This window comes from Scyliorhinus torazame, chromosome 7, assembly GCF_047496885.1.
Source record: "Scyliorhinus torazame isolate Kashiwa2021f chromosome 7, sScyTor2.1, whole genome shotgun sequence".
NCBI lineage: Eukaryota > Metazoa > Chordata > Chondrichthyes > Carcharhiniformes > Scyliorhinidae > Scyliorhinus > Scyliorhinus torazame.
The window spans coordinates 72410728-72433508 of record NC_092713.1 but is presented as its reverse complement, the minus strand read 5'-3'; the positions used below and the strand labels follow the sequence as shown (position 1 = coordinate 72433508).

General features: G+C 42.4%; 1 protein-coding gene across 1 annotated transcript in view; it reads left to right on the top strand.

Moving 5' to 3' along the window:
* The first annotated feature begins 279 nt into the window (after positions 1–279).
* The window catches only part of rnf11b (ring finger protein 11b), a 67340-nt gene continuing 44838 nt past the window's right edge, over positions 280–22781 (top strand). Inside the window, exon 1 of the mRNA XM_072510907.1 lies at positions 280–937. Within this exon, the coding sequence (XP_072367008.1) occupies positions 818–937 (120 nt within the window). The 5' untranslated portion in view covers positions 280–817. The remainder of the gene's footprint in view (positions 938–22781) is intronic.

Here is a 22781-nt window from a genome sequence, read left to right as displayed (position 1 = left end):
CGCCAAAGCTGAGAAAATGGCACACGGACAATAAAATAAGTTAATGAGAAACATCGCCCGTTTAAACGAGGACCGTGTTACAATTTCCAAATGCGACCACACTTGGTTAAATGTGCTGGGTGGTTGTGTGGGTGAATTGCTGAATGCGTCCACTCCGTACCGTTTCCCACAAACCTCCCTCACAGCAATGCCAACAACCCTCGCTGAGAGCAGCCGGCGTGCCGGCGAGTGACGTGATACGCAGGAGCTCACGCACACAGCTGCGTGACGTCATACGCAGACGGGCCCGTATCGAGGCGCAGGGGAGAGGAGAAGGGTCAAATCAGCAAGAGAGAGAAACTGCAGCTGGCCCGCCTGCCGGCCCTGGAGGGAGGGAGAGGGACCGTGGGGCTGATACCGGCCTCTCCCTTCAGACGGCAAATCACTAATAAAGAGCTTATTTTCCTGCCTTGATGAAAAGTTGGTAGTGAGCCAGCAGACTGTGGGTTTTCCCTTGTCTCCTCCCTCCCCCGCCACACACACACACCCTGAATTTCAGGGCGGCTTGTTTTTGTTTTGTTTTCGGTGAAGAGACAACAAGAAGCCAGCGGCCTTGTTTCCTGAGAGGAAATGTTCTGTTTTTGGTGGTAGAGAGAGGGAGGAAGCGACGTTCCCCATAAAGAAACGTGCCGGTTTTTTAAAACACTCGTTTTCTGCCAGTTTATTTTGCCTCGTTTCTAAACCCCCCCCCCCCCCACCCCCCATCGCAGCCCGCCTGCCCTCCCTCACCCCGGGCCATGCAGTGATGGTAAATACGGTGTAATATTTAAGGAGAAATATGGGAAATTGTTTGAAATCTCCTACGTCAGATGACATTTCTTTGCTGCATGAGTCTTCTGACCGAGCGAGTTACGGCGACGGCACCGAAATAGACCAGGAGCCGCCGCCGCCATATCAGGTTGGTCTTTTGTTTGGGCAAGTTTTCTTTCTGCCGTTCGTCTGTCTGTCTGGTGTCCCTCGACCTACTGTTACTGTATGTGTCTAGCTGCCTAAGAGAACTAAGCCGCTGCGATTTTGAAGTCCATAATGTTTATCGTCGGTAACTATCTTAACGTTATTCGCAATCAAAGCAACTGCACCTAAAGAAGACTTTGCCATTTGTTCGTTCGAAATAAAAAGCGCCTTCGGTGCTAAAACTTGGCTATCTCCTGCTTAACTTAAAATTAAGTCATTTTAAGGGATGAGGGAGGCGAAATAGTCTGCCCTATTTTAACCGTATTGGCTCATCTTGACAGATTTGTATTTTCAATTATTCTAACACAGTCGTAGGCCCTGTCATTACTTACGGTTAGAAGCATGTCACTGAGCTTTTGCAGATGAGATAAAGCATCAACGTTTACTGAAATTGTTAAATACACCTACTTATTTGATCCAAGAACCAGCCTGCGCAATTTGTTTCGCCACTGGTATTTATTTCGCTTTACGTTTTAGCACAGTTGGAGAAAACAAGGCAGCTTTGTGAAGTTAGTACACAATTGTGTCTCCCAGTGGTTCGGCAACTGTTCTCGTCTCATTACAGAAACACATTCGGCCTTTGTCTTGTACAACGGAACACTTACATTTGGCACTGATATTGAATTCAGTGCCTCATATTTCAATAGGAATGAGCATGTTTTTCAAACTCCGTCCTAGACTTTTAGGGGCGTAAAGCTTTTGTTCAATATTTGTCATTACATGGTAGTGAAATTTGATCCATTTAGCGCCAAATTCTCAATGTACAAATTCACAAAGTAACTCATTTCTTCCTGTTATCACTGCCCATGTCTCCTTGTGAATGTATACTATATACCACATTCTTTTCTGGAATTATGCTGAGCTATTGTGATGTCTTTCTTGGTGTTTGTGCATTTTTTCACTCTCCCACCCTAGTTTTTTAATGGTTATCTCCACTTTAGTGAATTGGGAAACATCTGTAGATAGTTGCCTTACTTAGTTTATAAATTGATTGCTTATTCATCATGAACTACAAGGTGACTTAATTCTCAATTGTTTGCTTTGTTACATTAGTACTATTTTTGTTTGGAAATGGTGTGTATTGGAACAAGAAACCAGGGCAAGTCATCTTTTAAAGGAGCATTGTCTTTAAGAAAAAGTTAGTTGAACCCTTTTATCATCATTCCTAACAGAAAATTCTTTAAAAAAAAACAAGCCAAATGCACAGTTCAATCACTTGTGTAGTGTCACTAGGATGAAATTTGGATGTCGCATGTGGGAAAAGTTTGTCAAGCACTGTCTTGCAATGCCACAGATTCTTTGAATAGATGTTCAACTTTATTTCAGGGTTTGTTAGCAAATAGTTAAAAACATTATTTTAAATGGTATTTTAAAAATGGCTTTTAAAGTTAACTTGTCATAAATATTAGAATTTTACACACACATTCACTAGTTGCTTAACTTTTATTTTTAACTCATGCCAGCATTTCTTTTGGGACAACTGAATTTGTCAGATGTATCATTGTTTTAGGTTAAAGTTTTGTAATGGACTTCTAAATAAAGCTGCTTCTGATATTGTAGGATCATTATTAGAATGGCCATGATCAGCTCGATTACAAGTCTAGATTTTCAGGGATTTATTGATTCTTTTTTTTTACCCCCACAACATCAATGTACAAATCCTTAGTGACAGCAATTTTAATGTTTATAGTGCTCTTTAAAATAGTATTCCATAGAAAGATGGATTGAGGAAAGGACATGGGCATAGTCAATAAAGATTGGCTTTTTTGAGGCCTTTAAAGGTGGGGTGGAAGGAAGCAAAGTAAAAAGGTGTCGAGACAGTTTCAGAGGAGAGGCCAAAACTTCAAGCTGTGAGAAATACAGGATGCACAGGTGAGGCAAGTCATAGTTTTACAGCGCAGAAAAAGCTCTTTGGTCCATCAAGAATGTACTGACAACTACCCCTAATCTTGCGCTAATCCCATTTATCAGCACTTGTTCCACATCCTTGAATATGGTAGTGTTCCAAGTGCTTTTTAAAGGTTGAGGTTGCCAGCCTCCACTACCTTCCCAGGCAGGGCATTCATGATTCTCACTACCCTCAGTGATTTTTTTTTTTTCTCAAATCCCCTCTGAATCTCCTGCACCTCACCCTACAACATGTCCCTTTGTGATTGACCCCTCAACCAAGTGGAATAGCTGCTTCCTATTTACCTTGTCCAAACCCCTCATAATCTTGTACACCTCAATCGTATCCCCTCTCAGAATCTCTGCTTTAAAGAAAACAATCCAAGCTTATCCAGTCTCTCCTAATAGCTCAGAGGCTCATCCTACGCAACATCCTGGTGAATCTCCTCTGTACTCCTCCAGTGCAATCACCGCCTTCCTATACTGAGGTGACCAGAACTGCGCACACTACAGCAAAGGCCAAACCAATTTTCTGCACAGCACCAACATAACCTCCATGCTCTTATATTTTCTGTCGCGTCTGATAAAGGAAGTGTCTCATATGCTGCCTTAACTACACTATTCATCTGCTCTGCTGCCTTTGGGGATCTGTGAACAAATACTCAAAGATCCATTTGTTTCTTTGAGCTTCCTAGTGTCCTGTCATTCATTACATACTACTTTGCCCTGTTTTTTTCCCCCAAAGTGCAGCATCACCTCATACTTATCAGGGTTAAATACCATCTGCCACTGTTCATCCCATCTGAATGTATGAAGTGGTCTAGGGTGCAAGACTGGAGGAGAGTGCAGAGATGGAGTGGAATGAAGCCATGGGGCAATTTAAGTAATCAAGAAATTTGAATGTGCTACATTGGTAGACAGAGTCATGCTTGCTTCGCAATCTGAATGTGCAACCAGAAATTTACATAAACATTGAACAGGACAGTTTGATTGTGGACAATCCTGGCTTAACTTAATTATCATAGAATTTACAGTGCAGAAGGAGGCCGTGCAGCTTAAGTGCAGCTTTGGAATTGGGTAGATATTGATATGGGAGAAGTTGGCTCTAGATTTTTCTTTTCAGGGTTAGTTTTGTTTGGTGTGTTTGTGACTTGATGTCAGTAAGCAGTTTGGAAATCCACATAATTATGGTGGACAATGTTATGGGCCAGGGTTTCGAGAATCCCAAAGTGTATCATGGAATTCACCTGACCCACAACTTTCAATAGATTGTGGTATGGGGAGCACACTGCTTACTCTACTGGTATGGTACAGCAGAAAATGGACCAGTGTTTTTTTAAAACAAAACAATGTTTATTCTATGAACTCAAGTTAACCTTTTTAAAACAAACAGTGAATATCTTAGCAACCAGTAAATCAAGTACATCCCCCAAATACTACAACACTACGTAACCTGTGTGCTGTCCTTTTATCATTCAAAAGACTTAACAAACCTTCAAACAGGAGCACATTAGGGTTACATTTAATACTGAGACCTTTTTACAATTCTGAGTTCGCCAAATGATCCATAGATAGTCTTTGCGTGGCAGAGATCACACAGTGCAGCTCACTTTTAACTTCAGATTCAGCTCACTGAAAAACACAGACACACCCAAGCTCTTTCTCAAACTGAAACTAAAAAGCAGAAGTGGAGCTCAGCTCCACCCATACTCTGACATCACTCCAGTAACATGAGCAGCTCCATTTCTTAAAGGTACATTTCTTAAACACCCATTTCCTAAAGGGTACTCTCACGTGACACCACCCGCCCCCACCCCCCCAAAAAACCCATCAACTTCAAGATGGTTTCATTTTTCACCATCCTTTAAGAAATGCACACAGTAAATATACTTTTCATTTTTTAAAAAACAACACACGCAAACGTGTACAATAATATAGTCCATTTTTTTTCTGTTCTTCCTCCAACTGAAATCCTTCATGATTGATAGTCTCTTTGAAAAAGGTCTCTGTACGATCGATCCACTGCTCTACGCCTTGGCATTTCTCTTTAGCGTCAGATACTTTAGTTCAATCTGATCACAAGAGTCCCTTGCAATACTCCAACACAGGAGCATTGGTTATCACAGCTTTCGGACAGTCAAATGCCTGTTGAAAGTCCGCTGTCCTTTGAAATTTTCAACAGTTCTTCAGCAAGTCCATCAGTGGAGCAATCACGCTACAAGACTTTTGCACAAATGTTCGATCAAATCCACTCGTGCCAAGAAATCGCATTATTACCCTTTGTCTTGAAGTGACTTGGGCTTTTCCAAATTCACTTTTGGCTAGGTTTATCACCAAACACGCCTCCTGAAGTCGATCAAATAACTCCATCAGATGTTTTAAATGTTCTTTCCATGTCTGGCTGAAAAATACCAGATCGTCGATGTATACCGCACAATTGGGTAATCCTGAAACAACTTTGTTAGTTAACCGGTGAAATGTGGCTGGGGCGTTTTTCATGCCAACTGGCATAACTTTGAATTGGTATATACCATCTGGAGTCACACAAGCTGAAATCTTTGCCCTTTTGGATAAAGGTACCTGCCAGTAACCTTTTAAGTAAATCCAATTTGGAAGTAAAAGCTGATTGTCCCACTTTCTCAATGCAATCCTCCAAACGTGGGATAGGATAAGTGTCCGTTCTTGTAACTGCATTAACCTTTCTATAGTCCACACACAACCGTTGGGTACCGTCTGGTTTAGGTACCATCACTGGGTGAGCTCCATTGGCTGCAACCCACTTCAATTATGTCATTTTTAAGCATACTCTCAATCTCTTTGTTAACCTGTGCCAATTTTAAAGGGTTAAGTCTACATGGATGTTGTTTGATTGGAACGGCATTTCCCACATCTACATCATGTATAGCCATTTTAATACTTCCCAATTTATCTCCACAAATTCGCTCATGTGATATCAATAACTCTCTTTCAGGTCAGTTTGTTTTTCCTCTGGAAGATAACTCAACAATTTATCCCAATTTTTAAGAACATCCTCATTTTCCAATTTAATTTGAGGTATGTCAAATTCACAGTCATCTGGATTTGGTTCGGCACTTTGAGTTAGAATCATTAAAACCTCCTTTTTCTCTCCTTCCCTTTCAAAATACCTTTTAAGCATATTCACATGACACACTCGGTGATTCTTCCTTCTATCTGGTGTTTTTAAACCACATAATTCACATCACTTAATTTCCTTTCAATCTGATGAGGTCCACAAAACCTAGCTTTTAAAGGTTCACCTACCACTGGTAACAACACTAAAAGTTTATCTCCACTGGCAAATTTACAAACTTTGGATTTCTTGTCCACGATCCGTTTCGTCACATTTTGTGCAACTTTCAAATGTTGTCTAGCCACCTGGCCTGCGAAATCCTACCAACTGTCCTGGCTTGACACAACTCACACCTCTTTAAACCTGGGGTTACCCCATCTCTGGATCTGTAAAGATTTAATCACCTGCTAATGCTCCCATTCCAAGCATTGTCTGGCATCTTTGAATCTGTCTATATATATAATATATATATATATATATATATATATGTTTCTGGAACCTACCTCTTCATTCACCTGAGGAAGGAGCAGTGCTCCAAAAGCTAGTGATGTCAAAACAAACCTGTTGGACTTTAACCTGGTGTTGTAAGACTTCTTACTGTGCTCACCCCAGTCCAACGGCGGCATCTCCACATCATTGTAAAGATTCAAATAGGGAAGGATACAAAATTAGGTTGCAAAAAAATAATGACGGTCCTTTGGAGAAGAAAGCAGTTTATATAGTTGAAAAGGGCAGAGAAGTTAATGGTAGCTGTATGAGGAGTGGCTGACAATTCACAAAGGGTTGAGGAAGTGTATCTGCACATTTTTTTCATTGATATATTATACTGTAGTTGCCCTCTTGATAGTTTTGCTTGTGGACAAAGATGCTGAAAGATATTGAATCTAGCAACTTTATAGCACATCATTTCAACCAGCTGTTGGTTGTTCCTCCAGTGCTGTTGCCCTTAAAGAGCAACTTTCCATGTTGGCTGTAGTCCAGGTTCCTCCTGCAAATTCAAAATAAGATAGTTAAGCAGGGAGAGAGAGAGACATCAGCATTGGAGTCCAAGATTGCAGTTGGGTGGGCAGTATTGCTACTTGCGTATAGCTGTGCTGGAAGAGTAGATGAGAGAGCAGAGAAAATATAGTTGTGTACACCAATCAGCATGCAGTTGAAAATATTGGTAGATGGAAGAATTGTAATATTTTGTTCAGTTTGTGAGAGTTATGGATTCTTTTGCCGAGAAATTTGGGAGGACTTGATTTTTACTTCTGAGTGACAATTGTTCTCCTTTCAGGAAATTGTTTAGTGCACTGAGTTTTTAATGCCAGTTATAAACTTAACATGTAAGCTGTTCAATGTTTTGAGATACATTTATAATCAGGCTTATCATGTGTGTTTCAGAGTTGAAACGAACCCTGGAAATGAATTATGTAAATATTTTGGTGAAAATTAGATTTGGTTTTATCCATTCTGTGCTGGATTTCTTTTGCAGTACTGTCCATCATAGCAGAAATAACATGTCAGTTCAGTAAGTTAAAGTACTTTTTTAAAATCATATTTCCATCTTTTACCATGTGTTTCAATTCCTTCCAACTGCAACTTTGTAATCATGCAGATTTAGGTACAACGGCCATTTGACCTGTCATATCAGTGCTACCTCACCTCATTAGAGTTATCTGTTATTTCCTTACAATTTTTGTGCCTTTTTCTTTTGCTTAAATGTTGGCTTAGCTTCAATAAATACCTGTGGTAAAATATTCTTCTACTTGCTACTTTTATGTTTCTAATTATGAGTTCATACTTCCTTGTAACTGATAAAGATTCAAAGGAAGCAAACTTGGAATATTTGATTTGGATTTGTTTATTATCACGCATACAGAGGTAGAGTGAAAAGTATTGTTCTGCATACAGTACAGACAGATCATTCCATATATGAAAAAAAAAACATAGGGCAAACATAAATACACGGGCATCGGGTGAAGTACTACTCTGTAGAGATGTGTGAAGAGATCAGATCAGTCCATAAGAGGGTCGTTTAGGAGTCTGGTAACAGCAGAGAATAACTATTTTTGAATATGTTAGTGCATGTTCTCAGACTTTGTATCTCCTGTCCGATGGAAGAAGTTGAAAGAGTGAATAAGCCAGGTGGGAGGGATCTTTGATTATGCTGCCCGCTTTCCCAAGGCAGTGGGGAATGTAGACAGTCAATGGATGGGAGACAGGTTCGCGTGATGGACTGAGCAGTGTTCACAACTCTTTGTAGTTTCTTACAAATTCATTTTCACACTACAAATTGAGAGCTGCTAGGATCTGTTGTTAAACGTATGTATTGGTAAGCACTAGCATGTGCTTTCAGTCTATATATCATTGGACTTTCACAAAACTTGTAGTTTGTTCATTTAAAAAAGTACTTACGGAGCCTGAAATAAAACTGCTAGCCAGTCAGAACAACAAATAATTACTGGCACAGACTCAGTCCTGAGGTTGCCAGTTTTGAGGCACTCTACCTGCATTTATATGCTTGCTCCAGTTCTTTGATAGAGGATTGGTTAGTAAACAGGAAGCTGAGAGGGATAAATTGGTAATTTTCAGGTTGGCAAACTAGCTAATGAAGTGTCGGATCGGATCAGTGCTGTGGCTTCAAATATTTACAATCTATATCAATGACCTGGATGAAGAGACCAAATATATGGTTGCTAAATTGGCTGATGACAAAGATAGGAAGGAGTGTATGTTGTGAAGGGGACTTAGAGTCTACAAAAGTCTTGGATTGTTTGCTGAGTGCCAAAAATTTGACAGATGGAGTTATAATATGAGAAAATGTGAACATGCCCACTTTGGCAGAAAGAATAGAAAAACAGTATGGTGTTTAAATGGAAAAAGAACACACAACTTTCTTTGAGAAGGTGACTGAACAGGTAGATGAGGGTAGAGCAGTTGATGTGGTGTATATGGATTTCAGCAAAGCGTTTGATAAGGTTCCCCACGGTAGGCTATTGCAGAAAATACGGAGGCTGGGGATTGAGGGTGATTTAGAGATGTGGATCAGAAATTGGCTAGCTGAAAGAAGAGAGAGGGTGGTGGTTGATGGGAAATGTTCAGAATGGAGTTCAGTTACAAGTGGAGTACCACAAGGATCTGTTCTGGGGCCGTTGCTGTTTGTCATTTTTATCAATGACCTAGAGGAAGGCGCAGAAGGGTGGGTGAGTAAATTTGCAGACGATACTAAAGTCGGTGGTGTTGTCGATAGTGTGGAAGGATGTAGCAGGTTACAGAGGGATATAGATAAGCTGCAGAGCTGGGCTGAGAGGTGGCAAATGGAGTTTAATGTAGAGAAGTGTGAGGTGATTCACTTTGGAAGGAATAACAGGAATGCGGAATATTTGGCTAATGGTAAAGTTCTTGGAAGTGTGGATGAGCAGAGGGATCTAGGTGTCCATGTACATAGATCCCTGAAAGTTGCCACCCAGGTTGATAGGGTTGTGAAGAAGGCCTATGGAGTGTTGGCCTTTATTGGTAGAGGGATTGAGTTCCGGAGTCGGGAGGTCCTGTTGCAGCTGTACAGAACTCTGGTACGGCCGCATTTGGAGTATTGCGTACAGTTCTGGTCACCGCATTATAGGAAGGACGTGGAGGCTTTGGAGCGGGTGCAGAGGAGATTTACCAGGATGTTGCCTGGTATGGAGGGAAAATGTTATGAGGAAAGGCTGATGGACTTGAGGTTGTTTTCGTTGGAGAGAAGAAGGTTAAGAGGAGACTTAATAGAGGCATACAAAATGATCAGGGGGTTGGGTAGGGTGGACAGTGAGAGCCTTCTCCCGCGGATGGAAATGGCTGGCACGAGGGGACATAACTTTAAACTGAGGGGCAATAGATATAGGACAGAGGTCAGAGGTAGGTTCTTTACGCAAAGAGTAGTGAGGCCGTGGAATGCCCTACCTGCTACAGTAGTGAACTCGCCAACATTGAGGGCATTTAAAAGTCTATTGGATAAACATATGGATGATAATGGCATAGTGTAGGTTAGATGGCTTTTGTTTCGGTGCAACATCGTGGGCCGAAGGGCCTGTACTGCGCTGTATTGTTCTATGTTCTATGTTCTATAACTTTATAGAGGGATTCAGGTGTCCTGGTATATGAATCACAAAGTTAGTGTGCAGGTACAGGAAATGTTGAGGAAGGCAAATGAGATGTTCTTTATTGCAAGACAAATTGAGTATAAAAGTTGCTACAGTTGTGCTGGGCCTTAGTGAGACCACCTCTGGAGTACTGTTTTGGTCTCCTTACTTAAAGGATATAATTGCATTGGAAGCAGTTCAGCAAAGGTTCACTGTTATCTTACGAAGAAAGGATGATGTAGAGATGCTGCCGTTGGACTGAGGTGAGCACAGTAAGAAGTTTTACAACACCAGGTTAAAGTCCAACAGGTTTGTTTCGATGTCACTAGCTTTCGGAGCGCTGCTCCTTCCTCAGGTGAATGAAGAGGTATGTTCCATATATATAGACATTCAAAGGATGAGCAGGATGGGGTTTTGTAACCTTTGTGGAGTTTAGAAGCATGCAAGGTGATCTTTTGAAAATAAGTTCCTGAGGGCACTTGATAGGAGGGAGTCTCGAACGATGGGATACAGTTTAAATATTGGGTGTCTCCCATTTAAGCCAGAGTTGAGAAATCTTTTGAGGAATCGTTAGTCTATGGAATTCTCTTCCCAGAGAGCGTTGGAGGCCATTGCATTGATTGTGTTCAAGGCCAGATTAGATAGATTTTTGATTGACAGAGGTTTAGGGGGTGGGCAGGAAAGTGGACTTGAGGCCACAATTTAGAACAGCCATGAGCTTTTTGAATGATGGAGCAGGCTGGGGGCTGATCGGCCTACTTCTAATTCTTGTGTTGTTTCACATTGTAGGATAAATGCCAGGGTTGTAGTTGTACTGGAACTGCTTAGTTCGGGGTGCGGATAGTTCTGGAGCACAGTCTTCATGCATAATAGTTGCAGTACCTGGTGCCTTCAGCTGTTTCATGATATTGTGTGGCATGAATCAATTTAGCTGAAAACTGGCATCTATGGTGCTGGGGACTTCAGGAGGAGGCTGAGATGGATTATCCACTTGACACTTCTGTTGAAGGTGGTTGCAAATGCTTCAGTCTTTTGCACTGATGTGAAGGTGGTGCTTACCCCATTGAGGATGGGAATATTTGTGGAGTAGCCTCCAGTTAGTTAATTGTCCACCCCAACCCCCTCTCCCCTGATGACAAGGAAATAAATTTGCTTGTTCTTTTATTAGTAAAATTTCCTCTGTGCTTCTCTGTTATCACTCTCACCATTCAAAAGCATGTTCAACTATTTGTCCTCCTAAATAGTTGCATTTTATAAACCTACATTGGATCCTGCCCCCTCCCCTCTTCCAACCCTTGGGGGCCTCTAGCTTTCTGTGCTCCGAATGACTATGATGCTATCACTTCAGTGGTTGTCGTCTTCTGTTCTCTTCCTGAAAGCAGGTCCGACCCAAAACGCAACAACTTCCACTGTGGGTATGGCAAGGAGGCAGATTCCAAATCTTTCCCCGCCAGAATGGGGATTGAACTGCCTACCATTTGCACCAATGTGAAACACAGACTGTCAAGCCAACAGAGGCACTGAAAGAACGGTGATATATTTCAAGTCAGGATGGTCAGTGATTTGGAGGGGAAACTCCAGGTGGTGATGTCCCCAGATATCTGCTGCTTTTGTCCTTTAAGATGGTAGTGGTCGTGGGTTTGGAAGGTGTTGCCTAAGGAACCTTGATGAGTTCTTCCAGTGCATCTTGTAGATGGTACACAGAGCTGCCACTTTGGTGGTGGGGGGATTGAATGTTTGTGGAGGGGTTAGCAAGCAAACAAGCTTCTTTGTCCTGAATGGTGTTGAGCTTCCTGAGTGTTGGAGTTTTACTCATCCAGGCAAATGAGCGTATTCCATTACACCCCTGACTTGTGGCTTATAGATGGCAGACAGGCTCTGGAAGGTCAGGGTTTGAGTTTTCCGCCACAGGATTCCTAGCCTTTAACTGGTAGCCTGGGTATTTATATGGCTATTCCAGTTTGGCTTCTGGTCAATGGCAACACACCTCGGATATTGATAGTGTGGGATTCTGTGATGGTAATGCCATTGAATGTCAAGGGGCAATAGATTGATTCTCTCTTGTAGGAGATGGTCATTGCCTGGCACTTGTGTGGAGTGAATGTTACTTGCCACTTGTCAGGCCAAACCTAGGTATTGTCTAAGCCTTGCTGAATTTGGACATTAATTGCTTCAGTATCTGAGGAGTTGTGAATGATGCTGAACATTGTGCAGTCATCTGTGAATATCCCCACTTCTGATCTTATGATGGAAGGAAGGTCATTGTGGAGCAGCTGAAGATGAAGGGCCTAGGACCCTACCCTGAGGAACTCCTGCTGTGATGTCCTGGATTTGAAATGATTGACTTCTGACCACCACAACCATCTTCCTTTGTTCCAGGTATAACTACAACCAGTGGAGAGATTTTCTCCTGATTCCCACTGACTCCAAATTTGCTAGGTCTCCTTGATGCCGTATTCGGTCAAGTGCTGCCCTCATGTCAAGGGCAGCCACTCTCTCCTCACCTCTGGCGTTCCTCTGTTTTGTCCATGTTTGAACCAAGGCTGTAATGACGTCAGGAGCAGGTTATTGCTGAGCAAGTGCCGCTTGATAGCATTGCTGATGATCCAGAGTAGACTGCTGGAGCGGTATTTGGCTGGGTTGGATTTGTCCTGTTTCTTGTGTATGGGGCATAGCTGGGCACTGTGCCACATAGGGCAAATGCCAGTGTTGTAGCTGTACTGGAACAGTTTGATTAGGGGCGCAGCAAGCTCTTGAGCCCAAGTCATCAGGTCTATTGCCGGAATGTTGTCAGGGTCCATAGCCGTTGCAATATACAATGCCTTCAGCTGTTTCTTGGTATCAGTGGAATGAATTCCGTTGGTTAAAGACTGACAGGAGATGCTGGGGACCTCGAGAAAAGACCGAGATATATCATCCACTTGACGCTTCTGGCTGAAGAGCACTGTGAATGCCTTCTCTTTTGCACAGATATACTGGGCTTCTCCGACATTGAGAATGGGGATATTTGTGGAGCTGCCTCCAGTGAGTTTAATTGTCCACCACAATTCACAGCTGGATGTGGCAGGATTGCAGAACTTAGATCTGATCTATTTGTTGCGAAATTGCTGAGCTCTGACTTTTATTAGCTGCTTATGCTGTTTGGCACGCAAATAGTCCTGTGTTGTAGTTTCACCAGGTTGGCACATCATTTTTCGGTATGTCTGGTGTTGTTCCTGCACTCTTGATTGAACCAGGGTTTATCCTTGGCTTAGCAATGAGGGTAGAGTGGGCATATGCTGGGCCATGAGGTTACAAATTGTAGTGGAGTACAATTCTACTGATGGACACAGCACCTCATCTCATGGATGCCCAGTCTTGAGTTGCTAGATCTGTTCGAAGTCATGATGGTAGTGTCACATAACAGATATCATCAATGTGAAGACAGGATTTTGTCTCTCTAAGGACTGTATGCTGGTCACTCCTACCGATATTGCCATAAAACCATAAGACATAGGAGCCATTCGGCCCATCGAGTCTGCTCCGCCATTCAATCATGGAGTCATAGATATTTACAGCATGGAAACAGCCATTCGGCCCAGCTTGACCATGCCTCCCAGTTTCTATCACTAAGCTAGTCCCACATTTGGCCCATATCCCTCTATACCCACCCTGCCCATGTAACTGTCCAACTGCTTTTTAAAGGACAAAAATTACCCACCTCTACCACTGCCTCTGGCAGCCCGTTTCATTTGCTCACCACCCTCTGTGTGAAGAAATTTCCCCTCTGGTCTCTTTTGTATATCTCCCCTCTCACCTTAAACCTATGCCCTCTAGTTCTAGACTCCTCTACCTTTGGTAAAAGATGTTGACTATCTACCTTTATCTATGCTTCTCATTATTTTATAGACCTCTATAAGAGCACTCCTAAGCCTCCTACACTCCAGAGAAAAAAGTCCCAGCCTCTCCTTATCAAGTCCTGGTAGCATTCTCGTATATCTCTTCTGCAGTCTTTCTAGTTTAACATTATCCTTCCTATAATAGGGTGACCAGAACTGAACACCGTATTTCATATGTGGTCTTACCAATGTCTTGTACAACTTCAAGACGTCCCAACTCCTGTATTCAATATTCTGACCAATAAAACCTAGCATGCTGAATGCCTTCTTCACCACCCTGTCCACCTGCGACTCCACCTTCAAGGAGCTATGAACCTGTACCCCTAGATCTCTTCTGTAAGATTTAACCTTTTGCAACAACTTACCATGCGGTACCTTATCAAAGGCCTTGCGAAAGTCCATGAATATGATGTCGCCCGCACTGCCTTCATCTACCTTCTTGGTTACCCCTTCAAAAAAAACTCAATGCCTCCATTCACCTGAGGAAGGAGCAGTGCTCCGAAAGCTAGTGTTTGAAACAAACCTGTTGGACTTTAACTTGGTGTTGTAAGACTTCTTGCTGTGCTCACCCCAGTCCAAAGCCGACATCTTTACATCAAATATCTCAGCTAGGGGGCCGGTACTTTCCTCCCTAGCCTCCCACAAAGTCCTGGAATACGTTTCATCAGGACCTGGGGATTTATCTATCTTGATGCACTTTAATACCTCCAGCACCTCCTTCCCTGTGATATGCACACTCAAGACATCACTTTTTATTACCCCAATTTCCCTAACACTCGTGCCTTTCTCAACAGTAAATACTGACGAGAAATATTCATTTAGGACCTCTCGCATCCCTTGTGGATCTGCACATAGATGACCTTGTTTATCCTTAAGAAGCCATACCCTCTCCCTCGTCACTCTTTTGCCCTTTTATGTATCTGTAAAAGCTCTTTGGATTTTCCTTTGCCTTAACTGCCAAGATAATCTCATGCCCCTTTATACCCTCCTGATTTCTCTCAATTCTACTCCGACAAGCCCTATACTCTTCAAGGGATCCACTTGATCCCAGCTGCCCATGCATGTTATATGCCTCCTCCTTCCTTTTGACCATGGCCTCAATATCCTGAGTCATCCAGGATTCCCTACTTCTACCAGCCTTACCCTTCAGTCTAAGAGGAATGTGGTCACCCTGAACCCCAGTTAGCACTCTTTTGAAATACTTCCACTCACCAGCTGTCCCCTTGCCTGAAAAAAGGCTCCCCCAATCAACTTTTGAAAGTTACCACCTAATACCCTCCAAATTGGCCTTGCCCCAATTTAGAATTTTAACTTTTGAGCAGAACGATCATTCTCCATAGCTATCTTAAAACTAATGGAATTATGGTCACTGGTCCCAAAGTGATCCCTTACTAACACTTCAATCACCTGCCCTCCCTTATTCCCCAAGAGGAGATCAAGTTTTGCCCCCTCTCTAGTCGGGCCATCCACATATTGAATGAGAAATTCTTCCTGAATGCACTCAACAAATTTCTCTCCATCCAAACCCCTCGTGCTATGGCTGTCCCAGTTAATGTTGGGAAAGTTCAAATCAATGCTGATACATTTCTCTTCCCCATTCTCCTGCCTTCTCCCCATAACCTCTGATCCCCCTATCAATCAAGAACCTACCTATCTCTGTCTTAAAGACTCTCGGTGATTTGGCTTCCACAACCTCCTGCGCCATAGAGTTCCACAGATTCACCACCCTCTGGCTGAAGAAATTCCTCCTCCTCTTAGTTTTAAAGAATCGTTCCTTCAGTCTGAGGCTGTGTCCTCAGGTTCTAGTCTCTCAGTATCCTGTAAGTTTCAATAAGATCCTCCCTCATCCTTCTAAACTCCAATAGTACAGACCCACTGTCCTCAACTGTTCCTCATATGACAAGCTCTTCATTCCAGGGATCATTCTTGTGAACCTCCTCTGGACCCTTTCAAAGGCCAGCACAGGGCCCAAAATTGCTCACAATGCTCCAAATGGGGTCTGACCAGAACCTTCTACAGTCTCAGGAGTACATCCCTGCACTTGTATTCTAGCCTTTCAGCAGGAATGCTAACATTGCATTTGCCTTCCTAACTGACGACCGTGCCTGCAAGTTAACCTTGAGAATCTTGAACCAGGACTCCTAAGTCCCTTTGTGCTTCTGATTTCCTAAGCCTTTTCCCATTTTAAAATAATCTGTGCCTCCATTCTGCCTACCACGTGCATAAGCTCTCACTTTTCCACATTGTCTGTCCAAGTCCTTCTGCAGTCCCCCTGCTTCCTCAATACTATCTGTCCCTCTGCATATCCTTGTATCATCTGCAAACGTAGCAACAGTGCCCTCAGTTCCTTCTTCATACCATGGATAGATGCATCTGCAAGGCAGATTGGTGAGGATGAGGACAAGTATGTTTTCCCCCTCTGGTTGATTCCCTTACCACTTGCTGCAGTCCCATCCTTTAGGACCTGGGCAGCTCTGTGATGGTATTACCGAGCCACCCTTGGTGATGGACATTGAAGTGCCCCACCCAGAGTATATTTTGTGCCCTTGTTTCCTTTAGTTGTTCCTCCAAGTGGTGTTCAACATGGAGGACTGATTCATCAGCTAAGGGGGGGGGGAAGAAGGTATGAGGTAATCAGCAGGAGGTTTCCTTGTTCATGTTTGACTTAGTGACATAAGACATCATGGGGTTCAGAGCCGATGATTAGGACTCCCAGGGCAACTCCCTCCCGACTAATATACAACTGCTGCCACCTCTGCTGGATCTGTCCTGCCGGTGAGACAGGGCATACCCAGGAATAGTGATGCTGTCTGGAGCATTATTTGAAAACTGTGAATCTGTGGGTATGACTTTGTCAGGCTTGACTAGTCTGTGAGACCGCTCTCACAAGCACTCCAGATATTAGTAAGGAGGACTTTGCAAGATGGACAGGGTTGTGTTTGCTGTTGTGTTTCTGGTACCTAGGTCGATGCTGAGTGTCTGGTTTGATTCCTTTGTGTTTTCTTTGTAGTTGTTGAATACATATGAATGGTTTGTTAGGCCTTTTCAGAGGGTATCCAAGAGTCACATTTGAAGTGTTGGGTACTCTGATACACAGACGAACCAACACGGTTGCGAATGGTACAACGCAGTTTTATTTCAATGAACTATTAACATATTAAACTCTGGTATTCAGCACATGGTGAACCTCTGAGTGGCTGGCAATGAGGTCTGTGCCTTGAGCCCTCTCCTGCTCGAGTGCCCAGGAAGTGTTGTGTTCCCTGCTTTGTACTGTGTATGCTCTTGTCCGTGATTGGCTGTCATGTTTTGTGTGTTGATTGGTCCGTTGATCTGTCCATCATTGTGTGTGTATGTATGTGCTGTGATGTTCACCTGAATATCATGACAACATTTGTCACATGCATGTAAGGACAGCAGGTTTCCTTCCCTCAAGGGCATTTTGTAAACATTATTTGTTCTTGGCATGTGGGCTGGGCCAGCATTTGTTGCCCATCCCTAATTACCCTTGAACTGAGTGGCTTGCAGGTTTCCTTTCTGAAGGATATTAGTGAACCAGGGCAGCACGGTAGCACACTGCTGTTTCACAGCGCCAGGGACCTGGGTTCAATTCCTGGCTTGGGTCATTGTCTGTGTGGAGTCTGTACGTTCTCCCCATGTCTGTGCGGGTTTCCTCCGGGTGCTCCGGTTTCCTCCCACAAGTCCAGAAAGATGTGCTTGTTAGGTGAATTGGACATTCTGAATTCTCCCTCAGTGTACCTGAACAGGTGCCGGGGTGTGGCAACTCTAGGATTTTCACAGTAAATTCATTGCAGTGTTAATAATAATAACAACCTTTTATTGTCGCAAGTATGAAGTTACTGTGAAAAGCCCCTAGTCGCCACATTCTGGCGCCTGTTCGAGTAAGCTGGTACAGGAATTGAACCTGCGCTGCTGGCCTTGTTCACATCACAAACCAGCTGTCCAGCCCACTGAGCTAATGTAAGCCTACTTGTGACACTAATAAAGATTATTATAGATGGGATTTTATGACAGTTAGCAATGGTTTCATGGTCATCATTAGACTTTTAATTCCAGATTTTTATTGAATTCTGCCATAGTGGGATTCGAACCCGGATCCCCAGAGGATTATCTTGGGTCTCTAGATTACTAGTCCAGTGACGATACCCCAGTCATCTCGAGCCATGGGTAGTGATGATAGAAGCTCCAATTTTCTCTCCATCACATGGCTGATGAGGGATCTCTCCCTGTCACTGTCTACCATTGGTGTATGTTGAAGGATTTACAGGTTGAAACCAGTGTTAGACTTCCCCAAATGCATTTCTTTGACCTTCTCCAAAATGAACTCAATTTGCCACTCTTGGGCCCACCTGACTACTGCATTGATATCTTGCTTACAGCTTTCATCCTCACGATAACTACGCAGCCAATTTTTATATAATCTGCAAATTTCTTAATCATTCCCTCTACATTCAAATCCAACTCATTGAAGTATACTGGAAAAAGCAAGGGAACTAATGCTGAGCCCTGTGGATTCCCACTGGAAACAGCCTTCCAGAAACAAAAGCCCCCATCGATCATTATCCTCGACTTCCTGTCATTGAACCAACTTTGGATCCCATTTGCCACTTTACCTTGGATCCTTAGGGGTTTTACTTTTGTGATTGGTCTGCCATGTGGACCCTCATCAAAAACACTGGCTAAAATCCATATATACTATATCAATCAGATGCATGACCATCATCAACGGCCCTTGCAACCTGAACAAAAAAATCCTGTTCATCAGACATTATTATCTCATAAAAAATCAGTACTGATTATATTCGATTAATCTGTCTTTCTGGGTGAAGATTTCGGCTGTCCCTCAGATTTTATTCGAATAATTTTCTCATCACGAGTTTTCATCACTGAGTGGCCTGTAATTACTTAGTCTATCCCTTTCTCTAATTTTTAAACAATGGTGCAACATTAGCTGTCCACCAGTCCTTTGGCACCATGCATGTAGTCAGCGAGGATTAGAAGACGATGGTCAGATCCCCGACAATTTTTTTTTTTTTACTTCTGGTTTATTTCATCAGGACCTGGGGATTTATCCAGTTTCAAAGATGTTAAACGCCTTAATGTCTCCTCTGTCACTATGTTAAGTTCATCTAATCTTTCTTGCTCTTACCTGATTGCAATGTCTGTATTGTCCCTCTTTTGTGAAAACAGATGCAATTTAAAAAAATTATTAAATTTAGTGTACCCAATTCATTTTTTTCCAATTAAAGGGCAATTTAGCGTGTCCAATCCACCTACCCTGCACATATTTTGGGTTGTGGGGGCAAAACCCATGCAAACATGGGGAGAATGTGCAAACTCCACACGGACAGTGACCCAGAGCCGGGATCGAACCTGGGACCTCGGCACCGTGAGGCAGCAATGTTAACCACTGTGACACCTTGCTGCCCGCAGTTTTTTTTAAGATCCATTCTCATGTTCTCTACCTTCACTCTGGTTATCCTATGGTTCCTAATAGGCCTTCCTGTCTAGTTATCCAAGAAACCTTTATATTTTATTTGTTTGCCTGTTTACATGACCTGTTTTTCCTTTTAATTTTGCCGCAAAACATTTTTCATTATCCCCTCGGTTTTCTATAGCATTGAGCCCTTAGTATTTGTGATGAGAAGAAAGTCTCTGGGGCTGTTTTAAATATCCCTCCTTTCTTATTTTTTAATGCCTCTATAGCCCCAACTTTTCCCAATGCTTGGTTAAATTCTTGCACACCCACAGTCCAAAACTTTGACTCATGTACTTTCCACCCATTCCCTTCACCATCCTATTTTACCTTCATACCGACTAAAATTCTAGACTACTTTGTGTTCCTTCTGCTATTTAATGTTTCCCTCCTCGTTAGTAAATAAAACCCTCCCCCAATCGGAGGACATTGGTGAAATCCAACGGTGTGGAAAATCTTCCAAGATTTCTTTCACACCATCAGTTATGGTCGTATTGTGTCCAATCTGCTGCTTGTTAATTGTCCTAGCTGAGATTCTGCAATTATTACCCTGGAGGCCCATTTCCTTTTTAAACTTAACATTTAACTCCATGAAACTTGATTTGCAAGACCACAATACTACTGTTCTTTCTGATTATTGTTTTATGGAAACTGTTTGTTTTTGTTTGCTGACCTCTTTACAGGATCACCTTCCTTGTTCTTTGTGTTGTGGCCTGGCATTTGAGAGGAAACAGCCTATGTGGTACTCAGTTCTTGCTCGGTTTAAAGTTTTGAGTTTGAATTGGTTTTGTACTGCACAGGTTGAAAAGAAGTGTCTCTCTATCTTCATTTTAAAAGCTGTTTCCAGACTACTTGGTAACTTAAAAGAGGTAACTGCTTTCCGGAAGGAATTCAACCCTACTGTTTGAAAAGGGAAACAGAGTATCAATAACAAGTCTGAAAGACAGTGAGAATGCAGTGTGCTGGGCCACATCTTTGAAAAGGGTTTTTTGGTTTATGGTATCTTGTTATTGAATTGGAGCTGTAAAAAGGGGAATTTATTCAGGGTTATACATGGATTACTGTAGCTGTGTGGGGTATTTATGTTTGTAGTTAATAAAAATGCTTACTGTGTGTGTTTATAAAAATGTTAACTAAATTCGTAAAATAAAGCTTGTTTTCTTGATTAAAAGAGCCTAAGACCTCTGTTGAATAACACCTGAAAGGCAGGCTCATCGTAACCAAAATCAATTAAGTTATAGGTCAGGTGAACTCCATAATATACTTTGATGTTTTCTAAACCCTGGCCCATAACCAGCCTGTATGGGTAGAACTGAGAAACACCACGGGGAGAAAAACATTAGTGGGAGTTGAATGTAGACCCCCAGATTGTAATGTGATGTTGAAAATTTCATTAAACTGGAAATTAGATTCACATGCAATAAAGGAACATCTGTAATTGTGGGTGACTTTAATCTGCATTTAGATTGGGCACATCTAATTAGTCACAGTACCATAGAGGAGAAATTCCTGGAATGAAAACAGGATGGTTTTCTGGATCAATGCACTGAGCAACCAATTAGAGAACAGGCCATCGTATACTCGGTAATGAGAAAGAAATAATTGGCAATATAATTGTGCGAGACCCCTTGGTGATGAGTGACCATAATATGATAGAAGTTTTTATCAAGATGGAGTGTGACGTAGTTGATTCTGAGAGTAAGGTCCTGAATCTGAATAAAGGAAACTATAATGATATCAGGCGCGAGTTGGCTTTGATGGATTGGGAAACCTTACTTAAAGGGATGACTGCAATGGCAAACATTCAAGGAGTACATTGGTGAACTGAAACAATTGTTTATTCCTGCCTGACACGCAAGTAAAACAGGAAGGTGGCCTAACCATAGTTTACAAGGGAAATTAGAGATAGTATTTGATCCGAGGAAGAGGCATACAAATTGGGCAAGAAAAACAACAGACCTGAGGATTAGAAGCAGCTTAGAATTCGGTAAAGAAGGACCATGGGATTAATTAAGAAGGGGAGTATGAGAGTAAGCTTGCGGGGAACATAAAAACTGATTGACTAATAGGTATGTGAACAGAACAAGATTGGGGAAGCAAATATATGTCCCTTACAGTTAGAATGGCTGGCCAACTAAATGTTTTCACAGAGGATGCTAATAACATACCAGAAATGTTGGTGAACACAGATTTTAGTGAGAGGGAGGAATTGAAGGAGATCAGTATTAGTAGAGAAATGGTATTGGGGAAATTTATGGGATTAAAGGCTAATAAATCCCCAGGGCCTGATAATCTACATACCAGAGTATTTAAGGCAGTGGCCCTAGCAATAGTGAATATATTGGTGGTCATCTTCCAAGATTCGATAGACTCTGGAACAGTTCCTACAGATTGGAAGGTAGCTAATGTAACCCCACTATTTTAAAAAGGGAGGTAGAGAGAAAACAGGGAATTATACACCAGTCAGCCTGACTTCGGTAGTGGGAAAAATTCAAGAATCAATTATCAAAAGTTTTATAGCCGAGCACTTGTAAAACAATGGCAGGATCGGACAAAGTCAGCACGGACTTTTGAAAAGGAAATCATGCTTACCAAATCTTCGAGGATGTAACTAGTAGAGTTCATGAAAGGGAGCCAGTGGATGTGGTTTATTTGGACTTTCAGAAAGATTTTGGCAGTGGATGTGGTTTATTTGGACTTTCAGAAAGCTTTTGGCAATGTTCCACATAAGAGATTAGCATGTAAAATTAAAGAGTATGGGATTAGGGGTAGTGTTTTGAGATCGACAGGAAGCTGGTTGGCAGACGGGAAACAAAGAGTAGGAATAAACTGGTCTTTTCCAAATGAGAGACTGTGACGAGTGGGGCACCGCAGGAATCAGTGCTGCAACCCCAGCCATTCTCAATCTTGAGAGTCTTGGCATCTTTGGAAGTAAATAAGAAATGGTTGGGTGTTTTTGTGACTGGAAGGCTGTTTCCAGTGGAGTTTCACAGGACTTCGTACTGTGCCCCTTACTTTTTGTGATAATTATCAATGATTTAGACTGGAATTTAGGGCAAGATTAAGATCTTTGCAGATAATTTTAAAAATGGTAGTGTGGTTATAGACATAGACATAGAATTTACAGTGCAGAAGGAAGCCATTCGGCCCATCGAGACTGCACCGGCTCTTGGAAAGAGCACCCTACCCAAGGTTAACACCTCCACCCGATCCCCATAACCCAGTAACCCCACCCAACACTAAGGGCAATTTTGGACACTAAGGGCAATTTATCATGGCCAATCCACCTAACCTGCACATCTTTGGACTGTGGGAGGAAACCGGAGCACCCGGAG